The sequence below is a fragment of the Sprattus sprattus genome, assembly GCF_963457725.1.
Source record: "Sprattus sprattus genome assembly, chromosome: 18".
Lineage (NCBI taxonomy): Eukaryota > Metazoa > Chordata > Actinopteri > Clupeiformes > Clupeidae > Sprattus > Sprattus sprattus.
Window position 1 is genome coordinate 15,786,188 of NC_137916.1, and position 24,362 is coordinate 15,810,549.

The window sequence follows — 24,362 nt, forward strand, 5'->3', positions numbered from 1 at the left end:
TGTGTGTGTGTGTGTGTGTTTGTGTGTGTTAAGTTTCAATGGACGCAGTTCAAGCTACGTGTTCATACATGCATATTGGAGTTATATGTGCGTGAGAGGAGGGTACTGAGAAATGTGTGTGTTCATGAGACTAGGTATTCTACCCCTCTTCCTCCTCCTTTCTCACACAACTTAGATTAAATAAACACCTACACCAGAGTCCCACTCAAGTATAATTCACATTAATAGAGATTTTGAACAGATTTAGTTCATCATATGTGTGCACGTGATGTAAGAAGAGTTTAGCAAACCAAAGGGCATGTTTAAATTTGTGACTGCTAGCTACATAGTTGAATACAATAGGTTGTCCCAAGATTGAGCTTTATTTCTAGTACTCTGGAGGTTTCCCCATCCAAGAAATTCCCTGCATATTTAGCGGAACTGATTTTGTGGAGACTTTGTTTAAATTATGACTCAGGTGAAGGGCTGTTGATTAAATTTACATAATACAAAAATTGAAGTTGAAAGAGTTGGGGTCTCGGGGTCTGCATCAAAAAGGCTACTGGCCTTTTGTGTCAGGGGCTCTTCTCAGGGATGAGACCTGAGTTGCTGGATTTGGGGAACCAGCGCTTAACCCAGTGGGCTACAGACAGGACCCAGTTGCAGGATGTCGTTTGGAGTTTAGCTTCTTTTTATTTTCAAAAACACAAAAGATTCCTCGACAGGAGAAACTACAAAAACGCAGAAAATCAAGAACAGGGCAAAAGGCCAAAAACTAAATACTACTAATGTGCTTGAGAGCACGACAAAACTATGGCGCTTGAGAGCACGACAAAACTATGGCGCTTGAGAGCACTTCTACCAACCATGGGGAACAAAAAACAATCCAACGACCAGAGACAGAGCAGGGAAACTAACCAGGTATTTAAAGGTGAGGGCACATAGTTAGAGGAGGGCACACAATGGGAAACAGGTGAGGGCACACAATTGGGAACAGGTGAGGGCACACAATTGGGAACAGGTGAGGGCACATAACGAGAAACAAAGGCACATGTGAACACAGACATAAAGTAAAATGTCCTTTTGGCCACTAGATGCCGTCAAAGTGCCAAATTACGGCAATCGTCGCCCAAAGTCCTGACATTTATCTATGTTGATGAGCCATCAGACCTGGTTTCTGGCTTTTGTGTGTCTTGGAGCCAGAGACATCAGTTGGCTTTTGTCTACAACCACGACAAGATGGCTGGAGCCCAAGGCATTAGCTAGGGTGACCATATTCGAGTTTGAGAAAAAGAGGACACTTTGGCGCGGGGGAGGGGGGGGGGGGTGGTATAGTGTATAGCATACAGATGACAATGTTTTGCCATCTTTTTTCACATACAGATGCCCCCTCCCCCTGCGACAAGGTGTTGCCATCTTTTCCACATGCAGATGTCATGTGCTCTTGTAAACAATGCAAGTTGCATGGTTTACAACAGCACATGACATCTGCATGTGGAAAAGATACTAGTTAGATACACAGTACATTAGCATCTACTGTGTATGGCTATACCTGGTGTGACCATATACAGTATGGCCCTCAAGACACACCGTCCCCTCCCTTGACAACTATGTCATGGTTTATATGTTAATTCTACAATATAAATATCTGTACTTTTCTGTTATGTATGAAGGAAGACCTCCACAAATCCAGAAGACTGTTTCCTGGCAGAAGACGTGGTGTCCGTGGCTAGTGTCTGAACAAACGCATTCTTTCGCTAAGCCGCCTTGAACAAGTCTGTTACTCTGAACAAGCTAACTTGAACCAAGTACAGGCCGAAGAAAAGTAGATTATTTTCAAGGGTGACCAATTAAGGGAGGGTCACCAAGGCACATGTTACAGGAAATCAAGCATTGTAGAGTTCAGTCTGACCTAGCAATCTTTTACAGTTCAGTTATATCATAAGATTAGAGCAAAGCAGCTTTTTAGACATTTCTTCCAGATTTAAGGGTAAAGTTTCAAGCACCATTTTTGATGTATGATGATACTTTTGAGAAATATGTTGATCAAGCTTAGTTTTCAAGGGAATGAAGTCTATAATGCAAACCTTTATGTCAATCAAGGATACTTTGATTAACACATTTCAGATATTAATATATGTAGGCTTATACGTATATACACTACAGTTCAAAAGTTTGGAATCACACAGAAAATAGCAAATTTTCCAGGAAAACTCTTTTCAATCAAATACGGTACAAAATCAAGATATTGATTAGATTAGAAACAATGATTTTGGCTTGAAATAACACTTTCGTGGTTGCTTTCACCAAAGGATTTGAAGGTCATCGTCCTGTTGTAGGATGAAATTGATTTCACTCAAGTGCCTTCCATAGGTATGGTGATGTAAAATAGAGTGATAGCCTTACCTGTTTAAGATTCCTTATTCTGTAGAAAATTTGCCACTTTACCAGCAACACAACAACACCAATCAATATTTACAACATATTTCATCGATGGTGCTTGACAACTAGTATCATGCATCTTTTCATTTGTTGTCTCATAACATTTCTTCTCTGTGATAAAAACAACAAGTAAGATTTGTCTGTCCATAACATTACATCTATGCAATGTCCAGTTATGTGGACTACCACACCATAACAGAAATCTGCATACAACTGATTACACAAAGAGGAATCTGTGTTTCAATGTTGTCTGGTAGTTGCTCACCAAGAGGGAATATGACGTGTTTAGCTTGGCAAATTCCTTGTCATACGTGATGGAACTACGAATATTTAAAAGAATTGCCAATCATCCGATCAACCATCTCAAGCAGGTTGCTTTCTTGACTTAATCCAGCGCCTGCCGGCAGACCTCGCTGAACACACCAGCCTTGAAGTTCCGCCCCTGGTCATTGTCATTTTTTATACTTAATTTCTGAGTTTTTTAATGTGTTTTGTTTATTTATTTTGTCTGTTTTATTATGGTTTGTTTCTTTATTGTTCTTCTGTATTCTGTAGCCTCAGTCAGGGCATTGCTGCAAAAGAGCCCTGTGCTCAGTCAATTCCCCCTGAATAAACAATGATGATGATGATGATGATGATGATTGTGCAGCTCTTTGACCAGATTCTCAGCAGTGGTGGCAGCACTTTGATCGGGGAACCCGTACGCCTCTGGCCACTGTTCACAAAGTGAAGTAATCCAAAGCCAAGGGGACGTAGCGTTTCCTTCTGTCAGTGATGGGGAAAGGGCCCAGGAAGTCCACAGTCACACGCTCCATAGGTGCCCCCACCTGATACTGCTGCAGTGGGGCGTGGGAGTGGCACTGGTGGACATATGCTTGTGTAACCTGGCAACAGCCTGTCCTGTAGAAGTTGGATTGGAGCTGATGAAGCGTCCTGGCAATTCAGAAGAATTTATTAGTATTATAGCTTAACGTTTTATTCTTGACTAAGCTTTCCATAGTCAATTTGTATCTAATATGTCTTTGCATTGTTGCAATTTGCAATTTGTTCATTTCAGGAATTACAATACATTGTTAAATGCTAATCTGTAATCCAAAATTAATGACTTCCAGTAGGAGTTTGTGTATCAAGCACTCGCTGGGCATAGTAGCTCTAGATTGCGGCAGAACTGTTTGAAACACAGACAGATTACTGACTGTGACAGACTACCAGCTGTAATAGTACCGTGACGACGGTCCATTAACTAGTTTACAGACTGTTGGCAGAGTAGTGTGGATATCCATAAGTGATTCCTCTGAACACAGATAAGTCCTTGATGAATGAGGACATAGAGACATTATTTTGCTGATTGTCATTTGGTAACTAGCCACGAGTGTATCCACGGTGGATAATAATGAGATTAATTGTAAGATTGGTGAGACTGGTCAAGTGACCACTTCAACCTAGTCTCACTAAGGTGCCGGAAGAGACAGATCATTCAACCTTCGGCAACTAGATTTGTAATTGTCTGGGCAAACAAACAGTGGTCTTCCCGACACAGTCTTCACCCCACTGGAATGGTTGCCCTTCCTGTGACAGGAAGGCCAACAGGCTGGTTACGGTGGTGAAGTCTTCACAGGGACCAGACAAGGCTCTCACCGTTGCCACTTTGACATGCCGGCCACAACAACCATGGCCCAGGAATGCTGGAACACCGGAACAGAGGACACTTCTTCGGGGTGCAGGTGCATCCCACCTCAACACACTTCAGGCAGGTTAGCCAAGGTACTCTCTGAGTCTGCAGTTTGTACAAGGAGGACATCTAGGTAGACTATGCAGCAGCTTTGGGGAACACCAGTCAGCACTCTCTCCTTCAGGGGCTCAAAGCTAGCTGGTTCATTGCCAAACCCGAACGATCACACTTTGAACTTCCAGAGTACCTGGCCGATGGAGAAAGCAATGAGGCAGCAACTGGGGTGCAAGGCTTCCTACAGAGGGACCAATGACGATAAGGCAGGTTCTGTCTTGGCTGGCAACGGCTGTACGAGGGCCCTCTGGACTGGTGGCAGGCTGGCAGAGCTTCCCTCAGCTTGCAGGGACCTCAGTGGCGACTATGGTGGGAAGACTTATCTAGAGTGGGCATGGTCTCAGCTGACAATGATGATGTGGCAGCAGCTCTCTTGCAACGACCTTGGCGACGACTTCGGAAAGCAGGCCTCTATGAAATGGTTGTGGTCTCGACTGATGATGGCATTACAGGAACCCTCTGACCTGTGGGTTGTGTTGAAGCTCTCTGGACTGGCGTTGCGGAGTTGGCAGGCCCTCTGGTCGATGGGTTGTCCTCACCAGCAGCACGAAGGGCCATGGCTTCAGCGCTCAGAAGTAGCTGGGCTCTGGGCACCTCTTCTCTAGCCCCCTACCGTTCTCTGGTCAATGCAAAGCTTTGTGGCCGCCCAGCCTGGTAGCTTTTGGCCATGTCCCCAACTTTTCTACCTAAACTGTTCTTTGACTCTTTGCCTTGTCTTATAAGCACTCAAGAACAAGTCAAACTGATACATAATGGCAGGAGGGCAGGGATCTTGTACGCAGAAACAACATAGTGGGCAATGGTGGATAAAGATGCTATTACATAAGAGTAACTACACCAGGGCATTAAAAAGAACCCACTGACTCTTAATCGCTAACAGAATTACACGCTGATATTAGCAGAAAAAAAGCCCACATGTGAGGGATTATGGGGCAAACTTACATCATAGACACACAAGGAAGCACACAGCTTTTGGCATGTTTTAGTATTATGACTCACAAGAAAGTACACCACACGTGGTAGGCTATGTTTCAGTACTGTGACTGTTGTTCTCTCACACTGTCACTCTTATTTTATTTATTTTAATTCTTTATTGTCTTTCCTGTTATTGTATGTAAAGCACATTGAGTTGCACATGTGCATGAAATGCGCTTTATCAATAAAGTTGCCTAGCCTTGTGTTCAACACAAACTACTTTCACCGTAACTACAAACAATTATTTCCCGCCATTTGCCCTTTTGTAGGCACACATTGTGAATATAATATTTTGTATTGGTATTTTATTCTATATTTTGAAAAGAAACGCAGGTGTACCATACCATATATCATAGGTCGGCAACAGGCGCCCCACGGCCCGTCAGACTATTCAGATCTGTAACATTTACATTTTTCATTTACATATCGTAGCCGAGGTTTTTTTTTTTCGGTCCACCTGCTCACAAATTAGGCAAGCTGATGCTAAGCAGAAATGAGAGAGAACACCAGGGCACCATGACTTGCATTCTTAATTTCATCACTCGTCTTGAACTGAACTTTAGCTCGACAGAAGTGTTGCAACAAGATTATTGCAAAATAAAAAACATATGAAATGTTTGGTTTATGTTTATCAATTGCATGTACTTGATTAGAGGGAATTGTGTGAGAAGCCAAAAAACTACATGAAACATGTAATTAGTGTATGTGCAAAAGTAAGTGAACCCGCAGCTGCATTGGTGAAGTCAAGTAGGTAACAGATTCGGTGAAACATATTTGGGTGCTTAATAAGTCAATTAAGCAAACCAACCTAATGAGACATTGTCAGGAAAAGGTTTGGACAACACAGATTAAAAGAGAGAGGAAACCAACCAAACTACTGTAGCGCCAAGGTGCACCCACATCTCAGGGTGATTGGGGTGGGTGGGGCTGCGTTCCTTCTAAAGTCTACAGCCATCTCCACTGTTTTCAGAGCATTTAGCTCCAGGTTGTTCTGAACACACCAGGTCACCAGATGGTCAATCTCTCACCTGTAAGCGGACTCGTCCCCACCAGAGATGAGACCAATGAGGGTGGTGTCGTCTGCAAATTTAAGGAGTTTGACGGACTGGTGACTGGAGGTGCAGCTGTTGGTATACAGGGAGAAGAGTAGAGGGGAAAGAACGCAGCCCTAAGGGGAACCGGTGCTTATATGAAAGTGAAGTGAAAGTGAAAGTCCTCTCTATGGCAGAGGTGAATGAACCTCTGCATTTAACCCATCCAGGGAAGTGACACACACACACACAGTGAAGTGAAGTAACACTAACCCCGAGCAGTGGGCTGCCCACATTTTTCCTACTGGTCGGGGATCGAACCAGCCACCCTACGGTCTCCGGCCTGAAACCCTAACCAGTAGGCTAAAATAGAGTTAATTAAAATAATGAAATTATTCAAACAGAGCACCAATGGGCTCATTCACATGATTTATTATAATAAGTTATTTTAAGTAGACCTATCTATTCCCAATGTAGGCCTAGTTGTTGCGAGGTCACGTAAGGGGCACCCCTCGCAACGTCTAAATAGGCAGCAACCCAGACTCCCGCCCGCCATCTAGTGGTGAGGAAAAATACTGGCCCGCGGCCCAAGTAACTTGCCGACCCCTGCATATGCTTATTATATTGTAGATGTGTAGATTACAGTGAAGACACAGCAGAGCTAAGCTGTGGGCCAGCAAGAACAATGCTGTCTAAAAAAGATTCTGCGAGGACAGATGCGAATGCAGATCCCGTCGGGAGTATGGACTTGCCAAGTCCGAAAGGCTGAGACAGTCAGAGCCGTAACTTGCCAAGTCCAAACTCCGAAGAACGGAGTGATGACGTTACCGGAAAAGAAAATACACAACAAAGATGGCGTCCGCCGTGGAGGCAGTGTCCGTAAAACTACACGTGGGTAAAAAGGGAAAGGTAAATGCAGTAATTTATCTTACAGTGGTTTATTTCCACGCCTGCTTTGTTGTCGCACTGATATATGTGTATCTTAGGCTTTCCCATCGAGGCAACGTGTGAATAGTGTAAAGTCGATCTTACATCAACCATCTACGTTTGCAAGTTAGCTCGCTAGCTAGCGAACGTTATGCCCCTACTTGCATTTGCAGTGTCTACAATCTGTTTTCTAACTTCTGCACGTGGTGTTTATTTCTTTTTGTATGACACATAAAACATAGAATATTAGGCCATATCTGTGTGCATGATAACGGCCCTGACCTAACCTGCTTCTCTGGCTATACTTCTTAACTGCTTACTAGCCTCCGAAGCGCTACTGGGACAACCCTACAGAAAATGATGAAGACATTAACAAGAAGAGTCGACAAGATGAAGAAAGTGTCTTGAATCAAGGAAACACCCCAGAGGGTTCCCTTAACAAGGAATTGGCAAAGGAAAGACAAGGCAAGACAGACCATATCTCCGGGGTAAGTTATTCTCCTTGACAATGTAGAAGCATTGCGGTGCGGATGAGCAGTATAGTGTTATCATGTCGCCATGAGAAGCCTCTCCACAGGAAGACATTCCATGAACTCATGATTGAATAGTTCAAACTGAACTTTGTATTATAGGCAAAAGACCCTTTCCCAGGAGAAGCTCCCATTCCCCAGGAGCGTCTGAAGAAGTTTCAGAGAGTAGAGAAGACCAAAGTGGTAGGTACCTGAGTCATATTTAGGAGCAAAGTGTCTGAATGTTAAAAGTTCTGTCCACTATAGAGATTTTGCCAATTTGATTCAGTCTCTTTTTCTTTGAACCCCTTTCTGTAGACATCTGGTTTGCGGACTAAGTTAAAAGAGGCCATACATCGTTCTGAAGCAGAATCAGAGCATGCTCAAAAACAGGCAGCCAGATTTGATATCTTGCTCCCAGAGGATGCCGGGTAAGCTTGTGGCGACTTTGTGTTCATAATTGGATTTTTTAGCGGTCTACTTACCCACTGTTATGAAATTACTTAGCATTTCATGCAGCAGGTTGTATAGAAATGTCAGTAAATATTCTTGAAAGTTGAAGCAATTATTGAACACGTATGTTGAATGGGCTGGGTGCGTCCAGTTTCCTAGAGGGAGATGAGGGGGAGGATACCTGCACCATCTCTCAGGATGACATTGCAGATGCTGTGGACATCACTTCAGGAGCCAAGGTAAAAAAAATACCTGGCAAAAACATATGGTTTGTGAGACTGACACACCCATACATCCATGCCAGGGCTCGCAAAATCGCTGGCCCAACGTCCTGGAATTATCAAGTTTTTCCATCGGGCTACCTAAATGTAAGAACACCCTGTCCAATTTTCCAATCATCAGATATGATCCCCTTAGTGAGATTAAATTTCCTCCTTTTTCTGCTCTTTTGATTTGCTATTTAAAGGTAGAACTTTGAGCACCGAACTAACAAGTTCTTGATCATGATGGTTTGTTTGCGTGTAGGTCTGCACTTTATTCGGAAAGGTACTAGTTGAGTTATCTGCCACACCAGCATTCCATGCAAAATAATGCCCAAGAAAAGTTGAGCACCAGGAGTGCAGATGGTGGGGGGAATATGTCCCTCCAATGTCACAGGGACCCAGATACCACCCCACCCCTCCCCAATTCAAAAATATCTCTCCTGTGCCCCAGCTGTTTTAATTTTTACACATATCGGACACTTATATCTTATAACTTAAAATGTACACCACATCATGAATTGGGATTTAATTAAAGTTTAGTACCTTTCGGCCTTTCCATTTGTTTTTGGCAAACAAATCGGCAAAAACCAGGGACTGAGCCTTGAGCATATACTTAAACAGTACTTAAGATGCATCATGATATTTATGATTGTTGCAGTGTGTTCTTAAATATTTTAGTTTGATTGCTTTCTCAAATATATCTACCCTTCTACAAAAAAAAAATTCTTTATTTATTTGGTCAAGTCTAATTCATTTTGGTCAACCCAAATCTTGAGAATGCCTCCCCAAAGGACTACCAGGGATTAATACATTTTGCGAGTCCTGCATGCACACTCATGTTTGATTGTTGACAAATCTGGTGTGTGTGTGTGAGAGAGAGAGAAATAGAGACTGTGTGACATGATTTTCAGTGTTGTTTCCCTCGAAATAAACAAAGATCTGTGACTAACTTTCTTTAATTTTCCTTCCTTTGCAGTATTTTAACCTTCACCTATCTCAGTTTGGCCCATACAGACTTGACTATAACAAAGCTGGGAGGTAAGTTGACTTCATTATCTCAGAGTATGATATAGTTATATGTTTATTAACTACAAACAAATTATGTAAGCACAAATTAAGAGAATTATGTGATTTGATTTGATTTGTTTATTTTAGGCATCTCCTGTTGGGAGGGAAACGGGGTCACGTGACCTGCATAGAATGGCAAACAAAAAACTTGGTGTCAGAAATAAATGTCATGGAAACGGTCAACGATGTGAAGTGAGTGCCAATATCATATGCATGCCAGTGCAGCCAGTGCACATGTTTCCATCCTCATAGAGGCAAACTACATAAGCTCCCACCCTGCTGATGAACACACACACAGGGCTATTAATGTTTTTAGTAGGGCTGTCAACGTTAATGCTTTAATCTATGCGATTAATGCGGCTGTGATAAACGTGCTAAAATACTTTAACGCAATTAACGCAACTTAATTTTTATTTAGTCCAGTTAAGTTAGGGCTGTGAAGGTTACTGTTAACTCACCTTGCTCCTTTATTGACGTGAGGTGAAAACTTATGAGTGAAACAATTATACTCAAGAAACGGAAAATACTTAGAAGGTTTCTTAACTAAACAGCAAGTTACTATTAGATGCATTACACCAAGAATCAGAGCAACAACAGATTACTACACAGCTGGCTAATAAGTGCTAATGTTTGCCACCAATGGAGTTATGAATGAATGGTGTGCTATCGGTCACATATTAGAATGTAACGTAAATTATTTTTAGACTTTGTATTTCTTATTATCAGAGGTGGCTTAAATGTATCTCTTATTTGTGGTTGGAAGTGGTGTATTTTGTTACACGTCCTGACCAATGTTTTACTTATCCGTCCATGTGTGCGTGTACATAGCAAAAACACACTACAACATGAAACATGATATCACTCCAAGCTATATACATTTGTTGACCTAAATAAGATGATATTTGTTATTACTTGAGGTTATTTCAATAATTGACCATTTGCGATGAGGGACAGGTGGGGCTTGAAAAGCCCCCCTTGTTCAAAGTTGGGAATGACAGAAAAAGTTTGAGAACCAAAAGTTTGAGAACCACTGCGGTAGTTGAAGATGGAGAGAGCTGAGGGATTGTTGGGCGGAAAGTCTCTGTTTAAGAGCCAAATTGATGGAACAATCAACAAAACTAAAGTTTTATGTAGCATTTGTCATTTGTAGCATTTGATTACTCGATAATTTATAAGATTTAGTCTTAAGAAGAATAGCAAACTTTTAATCGTGCGATTAATTATTTCATTTTTTTTAATCGTTTGACAGCCCTAGTTTGTAGGTATGTCCTTGTAAGCAGTTAATGTTAACATCGTCAAAGTAATCTTGATGATGCACAGTTATCCCTTTTAGGCCTTTAGTGTGTTTTCTGTGTATGTTAGAAAGAAAATGAATTTGTCGCCACAAATTCTGGTAATTGGCGCTGCATGCTTACACACCTCTGAATAAATCGGACTACTGCCACCTGCTGTCTCTGCATAGCCATTTCCATGACGACCAGCTTCAGATAGTCAATATCTAGGTCAAGCCCAAATATGTATGTATGTATGTGTGCTTGTGAATTGTGGTGATGTTGGTGTGCTTAAATGAGAGAAAGAGAGAGTGTGGTCTATTCTTGCTGTGGCTACATAAAACCATGTTTGCAAGCAAATCATACACACAATTAGGATGTGTGGTGGAACACTTCCGCTTGGAGTTTGTTTATGTGCTGAAAGAGGGCATGTGTATTTTTGTTTCCTCAGGTGGCTACACAATGAAGAAATGTATGCTGTGGCCCAGAAAAAGTGGCTTTACATATACGACTCTAAAGGGGTGGAGCTTCACTGTATTCGCAAGTTTAATGACGTTCTCAGCATGCAGTTCCTGCCATACCACTTTCTCCTGGCCACAGCGGTAAGTTTTGTGTGTGTGTGTGTGTGTGTGTGTGTGTGTGTGTGTGTGTGTGTGTGTGTGTGCATGTGTTTGTGTCAGAAGTGCCAGAGCATTAATCCTCACACTTCAACATTCCAATTTGGAAACTACAGTTTATAGAATAAGAGCAGGTGTGTGCTCTTTGTGCGATATTGTGTGTGTTTGTGTGTCATTAAACTGGGGTGTGTTCTGCCCAGAGTGCAACCGGGTTCCTGCAGTATCTGGACGTGTCTGTGGGGAAGGAAGTGGCAGCCATCAATGCCAAGTTGGGTCGTCTCGGTGTGATGGCCCAAAATCCTCAGAATGCCATCATCCATCTGGGCCATCCCAATGGTATTGTCAGCCTCTGGTCACCCAATCAGAAGGAGCCGCTCGTCAAGATGCTCTGCCACCAGGGGGGAGTCCGCTCGATAGCCGTAGACAAGACTGGGACGTGAGTTCTGCTCCTTTGATGTCCTTTGTGTTTGTGTGGGTGTGTGTTGTTTCTAATTTACACTTTTGTCCATACAAATGTGTTTGGTGTGTTTAAAGGTATATGGTGACATCAGGTTTGGACAAAAAGCTGAAGGTTTATGACATCAGAGCTTTCAAACCACTGCAGTCCTACTTCCTGCCAGCAGGGGCCTCTTGTCTCTCCATCAGTCAGAAAGGCCTGCTGGCTGCTGCCACAGGAGACGTTGTGCAGGTAACATATCCATACACCCATGTACACTCCTCATGACTCACAGGCCTGTTGGCATGTATGTGTCTGTGAGATTGTAAAGCTAATAATATGTTTATTCCTGTGTGTGTGTTCGTGTATGCAGGTATACAGAGATGTGTGGGGGACGCCTGTGACGAAGCCCTACATGGCCCACCGTGTGAGGGGAGGAGTCACAGGCTTGAGCTACTGCCCTCATGAGGATGTGTTGGGAGTAGGACACGCTGATGGATTCACCAGCATGATTGTACCAGGTCAGCATGCCTATACACACACACACAGCCTCATATCACAGACACAGGCTAGACACAAACACGTGCCTGTACTTAGGGGTCTCTTTAAGAAAATATAGCAATAGGCAGACACTCACTCCATCTCTTTTTCTGTATGTGATGTAGGTGCGGGCGAGCCTAACTTCGACGCCATGGATGTGAACCCGCTGGGAGGCTTGAAGCAGCGGCGTGAGTGGGAGGTCAAGGCTCTGTTGGAGAAGGTCCAACCGGAGCTCATTTGTCTGGACCCAACGCAGCTGGGTAGAGTGGACCGGGCCTCCTGGGGGCAGAGGCACGAGGAGCGCGTGAAGGTTCTGGTGAGGAGCTCAGTACAGTAGAATGTCAGCAAAGGTTGCAGTATAGTTTGGTACACTTCCTACGCTACGCATTGGAACTGTGTGACTAAATGAGTGTGGAAAGAATTCTTTCTGTAGTAGAAACATGATTTTGGACTTGGTGGAATCATAGTTACTTGGCCTATTTTCACCAGGAGTTCTTTGCACACCTTGCACCAGCCATTTTTGCTTGTCTTATGACATAATCACTATTGCTTTTACCCTTCTACCCTGCAATTAAGCGTGTTTACATTTGTGTGTGAACAGGGTTATGACCCATTGGCTCATGAGAAGTTCACACCTCGGAATAAGAAGAAGGGCCGAAGTTCAAGCGGTGCTGTGGAGAGGAGGAAGAAGAAGGTCGCTCACGAAGATCAGAGAGTAAGACACACACACACACACACACACACACACACACACACACACACACACAATTTCTACTGGACGTTCCTCTGTTCTAGCACTGCCGGATCGAGAAAAAGAGACTTGTTCTTCATTATCCGTTTGTCATTTCTTTAGGATGTGATTCGAAAAACTGTGGAGGAGAACATGGGTAAGGAGAAGGAGCTGAAAGAACAGGAAAAGGCTTCTCTGTCTGCTCAAGGACAGAAGTCAGCCCTGGACAGGTTCAAAAAGTGAGAAGGCGCAACACTGGAGAGAGGATTACACCCTGTATGGCAGGACGAACATGCCCTCAAGGATGAGAGGGGCCTGGCCATCATGTGCCTCAGTCCCAGGGCTGTGTGGACTGAAAATTGGACAAAGAAACTGTGACAAACAAATACACATTTATAATTTTGACTTTGTGTGTGTTTGTGTAAGGGAAGGGTTTGTGTTCATGGCTGAGAAACACCTCTTCAGTGCGAGGTCAGAAATATACAGTGTTGTACTGTCTGCGTTGACCACATACAAATACAACTGTCCAAGGTTGTACGGATAGGAGACTGATTGAACTAAACAAACAAAACATTCAGCAAATCTAGTGTGTATAAGCCTCTGTTTTTGAGTTACTAAATACTTTTTTTTTTTCAACCTGCCATGGTGAGCATCTGAGAGCTATCTGTCAAGGCTGGAGAGAAAAATAAAACACGTAAACATTTCTAAAGATAGACCAGTGATGTGGACCATTTCAGGATACACATATGAGTGTGATCAGTTTCGGTGAGAACCGGATCATTTCTAAACCTTCCTGAATAGTGCATAGCAGGGATAAATAAAAAAAATCTTTTTACAAATATATTTTTTTGGACCTGCATTTGAATATCTGTTGATTGTACAACAAACCCTCTGTACTGCACATCACAATGTGCTCTGCACTCACCATTGGTTTCTTGCACATCTTTCCAGCCTAGTGAAAAATGTGACCTTGGCGTGGAGTGGATGAACAAAAGCAAAATGGCAACTAAATGCCTTCACTAACTGTTCAGGAGCATGATCATTTCTGTTTTCCTTCTCCAACAAACCGTCCCTCCAAGTACACTCAAGTACACATTCCCATTTCAGAATAATTTCTCCTTCAGTCCTGCACTCCTTTATTAGGCTAATCTGATTTTTCCTTTGAAAGACTTTCATCCCAATGCATCTTCTTTCAACAACGCCTTTAGTTGCACTGAGAATGCCAAACAAAAGAATGAAGTTAAAAGAATATTTAGTTATATTTTTCAAGCGAAAGTCACAGCGGGACCAAAATGTGTGTTCAAGTCTGAATTAAGATATAGAGGTGAAGATGACAAAAATATATTTTGAGAAGTGTGTTTAATAGCGCCATAGCGTTGCAGTGCATACACTCAGGTGTGTTCAGTCACGCATGGAACTAGTTCTAATTCTCCAAGTGCTCAAGCAGCAGACATTACCTTTAATATTATATTATGTCAACACTGGAATGAGCTTTTGACTTGTTTCCCTTAGGTGGTGACAATTAAGCAGATTATTCAGGCATGGTTTTTAGTGCTGAACCATCCAATCCAACACAGACATACAACTGTAAACGTACTGTTGGATAATGCAGAACGTGGTTGAGAGAAGTGAGGTGAGACATTGGCTTTTAAAGTTTTATTACCTTTTTATGAAGTCATTTTTTTAATAGTTTCCTGTTTTAACAACATCTCAGTCTTTCCTAATCATGTGAATGCACTAACAGTTGAGAAAGTAAAACATGTAATCTACATTTTCACATTCAGTTGCTTAAAACTATTTGAACGCCTTAGCAAATTAGAACTGTCTAAAATATTTCTATTTACCTTCCCCAGTGCTGATAATTAATACCGCCATGCTTTCTCCCACAAACCCTCTCTAGTTTCACTTGTGACCTCACAAAGACACATACATATCCATAGATCACTGGAGACCCTATCAGTATGTTCTATGCTGTGTAGAAACAACCCCCAGGTAAAAATATGCATTTCACACATTGTCAAGGCTCCTTCAACCATTCTGATTTCAGTGCTCAATGACTTAAATAAAATACTGCATTACTCATTACATAAATAAATGTCTGCTTTCGTAAGCAGAGGACGTCCATAGTAACTGACATCGATAAAGTGTATGCACCCCCCGACAATACATTTCAATGATGTATGATAACATTTCTTTAGCATTTAACAAGCATGAAACCTTAATAAAAATGGAATGCAAAACACTTGGAAAGGTTTCAACCATCTGAATCTACAGGAACATTTAACAAGGAAAGGCTTTCGGTGACTCAAATTCCACTGAGTTGATTTCCTACAAATGGCTCCACATTTGCCACAGTATTGTGCATAGCCTTCTTCACTGAAACCACAACTATTCAGATAAGCAAATACATTTTTAATCACCCATTCTTCTGGCATAGTGAATATAGGTCACAGAGACTTCAATAGTAATGCCTTTGCAGACCCCGTTTTGGCTTATTGTAACAAATAAAAATGTAGTAATATACATTCAAAGCAAGAATGTTAAGCTGTAAAACTAAATTTGAATTGTCATACTACACAGTGATTTTTCAATGCTACTGATTGGTTTGTGCTTATGCCTTAGGCATCTTTCACCTGTTATGTGTATTGTTCATCTTGTCTTATGCAATACTGTAGGTACAAAGTGTGTTTAGTTAGTGCATCTATTTGTGTGTTATAGTGTATGTGTGTGTGTGGTCGTCATGTGATGTAAACTGCCCCCATTTCCAGTCAGTCTTTCCTTTGGCACCCTAACAATTGGCTTTCATTCTCCTCAGAAAGCAGCCTATGACCTTATCAGTGTCCCTAGCATTGCTCGTACCTTACAGACCCCAAGAGAGGCCCGTGTGCCCAACCAAGAGCAAGGGGCCGAGGTGTGGGCATCTGCCCAGAAGTGGGCCATCTCTGATGGCGTGACATGATGCACTGACACCATGGCCTGGTAGCAGCAGCGGCCGTAAGGCACAGCTGGCCCCCCTGAGAAGAGCGGGCTATGTGTGGGTATGATGCCCGCTGCATGAGCACTCAAGCCAACAAACACATCCTCAGGGGGCAGAGGGAGTGGCAGGGGGGTGGCTGCAGCTGCCAGAGAGAGCTTGAGAAGGGCAGGACGTGAGAGCACATAGGCGGTCCCACTGCAGTAGTCTGGGAACACAGCACCAGCGTAGGCCTGGATGGGCATGAAGTGCTTACTGGAAGGATTGCGGTCAGGCCTCACATGCAGGTGGACGCGTCCAAGATAAAGGTCTGCTGGCTGACCGTCTGGTGTCTGCAGAGGAGGTTGGCTGTGGTCCAGGAAGCGCAGAAGAGCAGGTGGATTGAAGAGTACGTCGTCATCCACCTTGGCCACAAAGCGTGCTTGAGAGCAAAATCGGCGCACCCAACCAAGCATGGCCAGAGTCTTCAGGGTTAGATTGCCATAGGTGTCCTGGAAGCGGCCCTGGACTAGGTCCCCATGCTCTCGTGCTTCCACCACAAGCAGTTTGCCCATGGTGGGGTTTGCTGGCATGCCTACCATGAAGAGGGTGAGTACCCGCTTACCACGGACCTCCAGCTCACCCGCCCATGTGTCCCGAATGGCCTGTCGTGCCCTCTGATTGGCTGGGGCTGTTGTTACCATGATGATGAGATAAGGCTTGGCACGCTGGCACACCAGGGGGCTGGGCATCAGCAGATACTCCTCTGGCCGTGTGGGTGGCATACTCTGAGGTGAAAGCCCCCCCTGAGTTGATCCTTTGACAAACCCTGTCATTCCTCGTGACGTTGCCCACAGTTCAATGCTGTCGATGAAGAGAAGTGCCAGGAGAGAAGCGCCTGTGATGCCTACACAGAGAGCAGGCATCACCCCAAACCTGCCATTGCGTTTGCCAAAACGACTTTTGCAGCTCCATAATCCCCGGCCAACCATTGATCCTGAACAAGTGGCACAGATTTGACAAGCAGCTCCTTCCATGCACCAACCTCCTTTTATCACTCGCGGGTCTTTTCCGTCACTTTAACGCCAACTCCACTCTGTCATCATGTTGATAAGTATTCTTTTCAAGACATGCAGTGTTGTTGTTAGAGGTCCACTCTGCAGGGCACCAGAGGTGTTTGCCTGAAGATGCCACAGGATCTGTCCACCTTTCCCCTCAACGCTGGCAGTTCTCTCAGGCACAAACAGCCCAACACAGTGACAAATGGGTTGCCTGGAAAAGGGGAGCATATGTTGACTTTTACAATCTCGTCCTCATGCCTCTATTTCAAATGACCTTATTTGAATTGTATGAACAGAATTTGTGTGAACCTATGATGCCATTGGCTTTGTGGAAGTTGTCTGTTATCGGTTTGCACTTTTAAACAATTGCTAATTCAAACATTCCATTTACATGAAGCCTACTACTTAGGACAAAAAAACGACATCGGTAGAGGTGTTATTCCAACATTCCATTTGCGTGACGCCTATGTTTCAAAATATCAATAGACAGATATTCTTTCAATGCCCCAGTTTAAGCAGCAAAGGATCGAACACAGCTTCATTTTAATATGGGTTGGCCTGTTAACAACACAGCCTATTGTTAACACTAGGGCCTAGAAATAGCTCGCAAAAGATGGATAATGACAGCACGGATGGTGCCGTTATGTTTGCTAGCTTTCATGAGAGGTTTTGGTAGGCTCCTCCACAACACGCATACCGGTTAATTTCTTTTGACGTTGCATGTTTAACGTCAGACTAAGCATGAGTATGCATGTTAGGCTGTCTCCTTCAACTAAAAACATGCGATAACGTGATGGTAGCGACTGCTCTTAAAAGATATAACCCCTATCTTGACAATTGTAACTCATATTGGGTTACATTATAGATTACCTTAAACCGAGGTAGCAGGTCGTGTTCGCGTATCCCTGTGAACCTCAGATGCTTTCTGTTGTTGGTCGGGACGTGAAACTGAAGGCTATTCGCTGCTGCTGAAGAGAGACACCGCTTTATCCGAATGTTTCCGCGCAATCATGTCCTCGGGCAGCGTAGCACTGCCAGCGCACCAGTTTCGCATGTGTTCAATCAGACGAAGAATTAGAGTCGAGCGGAAAAGCTATGGTGTCCAGTAGACCGTTACACGTTTCCGTTTACTTCATTCGTCATTTTACTCTCAACCCACCCGATTTAAACTGCTACAGTGCTTTACAGTTATAACAAAGCATTATGTCCCTGAAAAAGAGATTACAAATCAAAAACCAGGCAAATGTAGTGCCTGTTTCAACTTAAACTAGACGTAACGCAAAGCGTTACAAAATATGACCGCCGAACTGTTCAGTAGGCTATGTTTTGGCTCAGAATGAGTCATGGTTGTCAGTGTGTTTGTGTGTTTTTATGTGTTTTGTGTGTGTAAATTGGTTTGTGTTTCATTTTTATGTATTAAAGGAATTATTTGTGAATGCGCAAATATAGCCGCGGAAAAAAATAAGAGACCACTTCAAAATTATCAGTTTCTCTGGTTTTACTATTTATTGGTATGTGTTAAAGTAAAATGTACATTTTTGTTTTATTCTATAACCTACTGGCATTATTCCTACCGCATTTCAAATAAAAATATTGTCATTTAGAGCATTTATTTGCAGAAAAATGACAATTGGTCAAAATAGCAAAAAAGATGCAGTGTCTTCAGATCTCGAATGTGGCATGGAGCATTGCCCTGCTGGAAAAAACCCGCCTCAGAGTTGGGGAACATTGTCAGAGCAAAAGGAAGCAAGTTTTTCTTCCGGGACAACGTTGTACTTTGCCTGGCTGAGGTTTGTAAAAGACCATAAGGATTAAACCAAAGCGACTGGAGGTTCTTCTAAGTTCGTCTTCTCTGATGAGTCCAATTTTCAGCTTTGCCCAACACATGGTCGTCTGATGGTTAGACGGAGACCTGGAGAGGCCTACAAGCCACAGAGTCTTGCACCTACTTTGCAATTTGGTGGAGGATCGGTGATGATCTGGGGGTGCCTCAGCAAGGCTGGAATGGGGCAGATTTGTCTTTGTGAAGGACGCATGAATCAAGCGAGGTACAACGTTTTCCTGGAAGAAACCTTGCTTCCTTTTGCTTTGACAATGTCCCCCAACTCTGAGGAGTCTTTTTTCCAGAAGAAAATGCTCCATGCCACACAGCCAGGTCAGTGAAGGTGTGTATGAAGGACCACCAGATCAGGACCCTGTCATGGCTAGCCCAATCTCCAGACCTGAATCCCATTTAAAAGCGGTGGAATTTGATCGAGAGGAAGATGGAAGGTCATAAGCCATCAAACAAAGCCGAGCTGCTTACATTTTTGTGCCAGGAGTAGTATAAAGTCACCCAACAGCAATGTAAAAGACTGGTGGAGAGCATGCCAAGACACATGAAAGCTGTGATTGTGAATCAAGGTTATTCCACCAAATATTGATTTCTGAACTCTTCCTAAGTTAAAACATTAGTATTGTGTTGTTTAAAAAAGAATATGAGCGTGTTTTCCTTGCATTATTCGAGATCTGGAAACACTGCATCTATTTTGTTATTTTGAGCAATTGTAATTTTTCTGCAATAAATGCTCTAAATTACAATATTTTTATTGAAATTCGGTAGAAATGTTGTCAGTAGTTTATAGAATGAAACAAAAATGTTAATTTTACTCAAACACATACCAATAAATAGTAAAACCAGAAAAACTGATCATTTTGAAGTGGTCTCTTAATTTTTTCCGCGGCTGTATGTCTACTGTGTGTGTATGTGTGCATACGAATGTCTACTGTGTATGTGTGTGTATCTGTTGCAGTTTTGACCATGCATTATGATGCCGTTTTGACCATGTCAGCCAGAGATACCTGCAATTAAATCACCTCATGTTTGCTTTTTCATTTTTAAGTAGGTGGCGCTATACATAAAATTAGTGGTTATGGGATGGGTTGACATGGCCCCTTTAGACAAACATAAAAAAAACATGTGGCCCTCTTAAGCCCCACAGTTCTCGGGATATTCGTAGAAAACTGTGTCAGGCCACCTACAGGCCAGTTGGTGTACAGTCACATAAAAAAAAAATTATTGTATGGCCCCCCATGGACAAAATTGTACAAAACTTGGCATGCATTCAGAGGGTCTCATAATGATCAACCACTTTCAATTTCGTGCACTTTCGACTATATATGCATAAGTTATAAGTGACTGGAGTTGTGAAGAGTGCATAGTTTGAGGGTCTGCCACGCCCACACCCTTCAAACTGTGTAAAAGACTCTCATAACTTTTAATTCCCCACTGCTGAAGAGTAACCTGACCACGTTTGAAGGCATTACCCTTAAATCTGTAGGAGGAGTTCAATCACATGCAAGGTGTGGAAACAAAGTGAAGTTTCTAACCACCAACAGGTGGCGCTATAGGTGATATCAGTCAGGCATATGTACACGTTTGGGCCGGATCCAGCGTCCACCCTAAGACATTGTCTCTGGATCAAACAATGTATGGAACAGTTATAAGAGACTTTGTGTTTTGTGGCAAGCACTAACAAGTTGGCAAAGTTTGAGGGTCTGCCACGCCCACACCTTCCGACTAATGAGAAAATCCAATATAACTTTTAGTCGCCTATGGCTGAAGAGTAGCCGGACCACATTTCAAGGCGTTACCATTAAAGCTGTCAGAGGAGTTCGATCAGATGCGAAGTGTGCAAACGCCGTCAAAACGCATCTTCCACTCAAAATGGCCAACTTCCTGTGGACCTGCCACTATGGCGTCGAGAGACTTTTTGGTGCGTCCAAGCATGATGAAGACGTGTACCGAATTCCGTCAAGCTACGCCAAAATAACCCCAATGCGCAGGTTTTTTTGCAATGTTCTAGGGGGCGCTACAGAGCCATTTTGCTCCATCCATGGACAAAAACTCTACCGAAGATGGACGGTTACAGGCTTGATGTCCTTGGCAAATTTGGTAATTTTCGAGCACTTTGACATATATTCGATTAAAACACCTCATTTTTACTTTTTAATTTTTAACTAGGTGGCGCTATACATGAAATTACTGGTTATGGTATGGGTTGACATGGCCCCTTGACACAAACATACAAGAACAATTTGGCCCTCAAAGGCCCTACGGTTCTCGGGATATTCGAAGAAAACTGTGTCGCACCACCTACAGGCCAGTTGGTGTATAATCATATAAATCAATTTATTGCATGCCCCCCCGTGAGCGGAATTCCATGAAACTTAACGTGCAGTCAGAAGGTGTCATAATGATCCCACACCTCCGATTTCGTGCAGTTCTGACCTTGTCAACTTACAATTAAAATGTTTTACAACACTCCATTTTTGCTTTTTCATTTGTAACTAGGTGGCGCTATACATGAAATAAGTGGTAGTGGAATGGTTGACGTGGCCTCTTAAGACCAACATTCAAAAAAATTTGGTCCTCCTAAGCCCTACGGTTTTCGACTTATTCACAGAAAACTGAATCACCCCACCCTCTTTAAAAGGGGTCCAGTCCGACGGGGGTGCAACGGATCAAAACGAAAATCAGTGGTTCCACGCTAATCTAGTAAGGCTACATGCCCACCAAATTTCGTGCACCCCGGTGTTTCAGTGTCGACAGAAAATCGGCAAACAGAAAAAGAAAAAGAAAAAAACAGAAAAAAAACTCCGACTTAACCGCTCTCACGCGGCGGTCATAATAAGAGAGTGAAATATAACTGCGAAACGTGCCAATTGAGGGTTCAAACCTTATTCAGGAAACAAACGTTTCTTCTGATAATTTGCACCACAGGAATAAGGCATGACTTGGTTTCTCAAAAATATTTCAAAAAAACATGAGCTAATTGCTAAGGCTGGATAGGATTTTTCCACAGTAGAACTAATGGGTAGAAGAAGTGATTGTTAATGACCAAACTGGCTTAATTAAGAGCCACAAAACCTAATCTTAATCTAAAAAATACCTGTGAACCAGAAAATGAGAGCATAAAACATATAGTAAGCTATTTTATTCTCAGTGCTTATGCATACAGTGCTGTGAAAAAGTATTTTCCCCCTTCCACAATTTCTTATTTTTTTGCATATTTGTCACACTTAAATGTTTTATATCATAGTTACAAGCTATTCATTTTTTTTTTTAAAGCTCCAAATATGGATTTCATAACACATTCTCAAACACTAAACACAGTATTAATAAAATGGTGTATTCATATAAATGATGCTGTATACCAAAGCCTAAAAAATTATAGTAAAAGCTACTCTGCTCAGGATATGTAAGTGACATGTGATGCTTATCATCATCTCACTTTAAGTGAGACAGCACACAGAGGGTGTATAATGTCAGGGGACACAAGCAGACGTAAAAGGCCAAATGTAGTAGGTTACAGATACCCTGTGAAAAATGTAATAAGAAATGTTACTACTTTATTGACTTGTAATCTATTGCATTTGAATACTTTCGATTACTTCTTGGTTGGCAGACAAGAGTTGAAAATTCAAACAAGAGAACAAATCAAAAACAATTTTGAAAATTTGAGTGCAGTCTCCTGCCAATAGAATGGAGCCTGTCTAGACAGCGAAAAAGATGCAAAGCAACAGAATTAATGTTATATGCTACATATAAGCTTTTTACCGAAAATAATATATTCAGATATAACCCCTTAAATCACCAACATTTAAGCGGAATTTAGGATCGGTTTTAGACGCAGAACCGTAAGCACGTAATTTACACAAGGGACTCGTTTTGATTTACAGTTCCTTAAGGTTCCCTAAGGATTGTGCGTGTTGCAAAGCAAATCAACGCCATATTTGTAGGTTTTATTTTGAGTGAAGTAAGCGTATTTATTGCAGCAGGACAAGGGAAAAAAACTTCAGGAGCATGTTATGAATACATGTGTTACACAAAATACAAAGGTTGGCAACTCAGTACCAGTGGCGAAAAAGACAGATCACATGCAGAAGTTCGTTTATTGACACATCTTTTAATGAGGGCCACAGCGCTTTAAAACTATGTGTTTATGAGTTACTTTATCTAAAGATGAAAGGTACACGGCGATAGAATCGGCAGGCGTGAGAGATGAGCGTCCTTATAAGTGTTTAGAGAGGGTTTGTAAAAGAGTTCATGTCTTCGGACCTCTTCTGTTATGTTTGTTCATAATCCTCAAGAAAAGGCTTGTGAGACGGTCTGCAGGCTTTTCATGATTAAAAAAAATTCAGGGTCTAAAAAAGACTGTAGTATGCTATGAAACCGGAAACGTGAGACTCATGAAAGGCTGTGGTTAGCAGGCCAATCACAGTCTTTGCGAGCTGCGTGGGGCCGGCGTGTCTTTGTCGGGTAGTCAGACATTTTGGGGGACACACTTAAGTGCACGTAAGAGGGGTTATGTAACTGCGCAAGGGGCTCTTGTGTATCTTAAGTGTTTACGCGTTGCGTTTAAAACTGAGTATAATCCGGCCTTTAGATTAGTAACAGCAATTTAATTACATATTTTTCTCAGTAACTATAATGGATAACAACTGCATTTATTTTGTCATTTAATTATGTTGCTCCATTACATGTAGGGGAAAACGGGGTTGGTTGTCACAAGGGTTGGTTGTCACACTCATTTTATCTCGCCACCAGAAGGCAATGTCTCCAGGATTTTGGTATGGAAATTTCCAGAATTGGGATCAGAGCTCATCTACATATTCTTCTCTGGAGTAACAGCTGAACTTGAGATGAGAGGACTTTTGTGTTTTTCATGTCTAATTGAAAATATTCAGCTCCTCAGTATTTTTCTTCTCGGCTTTTACACAATGGGTCTAGCTAACTAGTTGTTAGATGGCTGTTGATCCTAGCAAGACATTTCAGTTGGGGTTGGTTGTCACATGTGACTATTTGTTTAGTTCTTCATGATTGTGTATAGGCTGGCCTAAAGATGTGTTTCCTGTTCATGTTCCTGGCTCATTTTGTGTTGAGATGCGTTAAGTTATGTATTTGTCAATGCAATTCAACTTTTTTCAAATTAATTCAAATTTAGTTCTGCCTTCTTTTTAATATTTTTCCCATTAAAATTGACAAACAACCCCATAATATGTGACAACCATCCCACCCTGTGATGTTAGTTAATTACCTCTTTGTTACAATAAGTTGGAAAATGATAGGGATATACATTTCAAGCCAACACCTTAAGCTTCAATTTAATGTAGGAATGACTACTGAAAGATGTTTTGATGATGAGCAATTCACACTAGTAAAAAGTAAAAAGTGTGACAACCAACCCTGTTCTCCCCCTACTACTAACCAGCCTTGTAGGCCAATATAAAATCTAAGGCCAATGTTACATATTGAATGGTTTAGGCATCAGGGCATTCA

The 24,362-nt window shown here is 42.3% G+C and overlaps 2 protein-coding genes across 2 annotated transcripts; one reads left to right on the forward strand and one right to left on the reverse strand.

Moving 5' to 3' along the window:
* Nucleotides 1-7,065: 7,065 nt before the first annotated feature.
* wdr46 (WD repeat domain 46) lies at nt 7,066-13,750 on the forward strand (the record flags this gene model as incomplete). The annotated part of the gene is made up of 14 exons (XM_080856626.1): nt 7,066-7,122; nt 7,464-7,628; nt 7,773-7,853; nt 7,968-8,080; nt 8,254-8,341; nt 9,342-9,403; nt 9,521-9,625; nt 11,156-11,306; nt 11,522-11,757; nt 11,856-12,009; nt 12,131-12,278; nt 12,423-12,613; nt 12,899-13,012; nt 13,151-13,750. 14 exons carry the CDS (start codon nt 7,066-7,068, stop codon nt 13,268-13,270), a joined length of 1,785 nt encoding a protein of 594 aa, XP_080712752.1. The 3' UTR covers nt 13,271-13,750.
* Nucleotides 13,751-15,850: 2,100 nt separating this feature from the next.
* b3galt4 (UDP-Gal:betaGlcNAc beta 1,3-galactosyltransferase, polypeptide 4) lies at nt 15,851-16,972 on the reverse strand (the record flags this gene model as incomplete). The annotated part of the gene is made up of 1 exon (XM_080856629.1): nt 15,851-16,972. The coding sequence occupies one exon, from the start codon at nt 16,970-16,972 to the stop codon at nt 15,851-15,853; it is 1,122 nt and encodes a 373-aa protein (XP_080712755.1).
* Between the last annotated feature and the right edge of the window lie 7,390 nt (nt 16,973-24,362).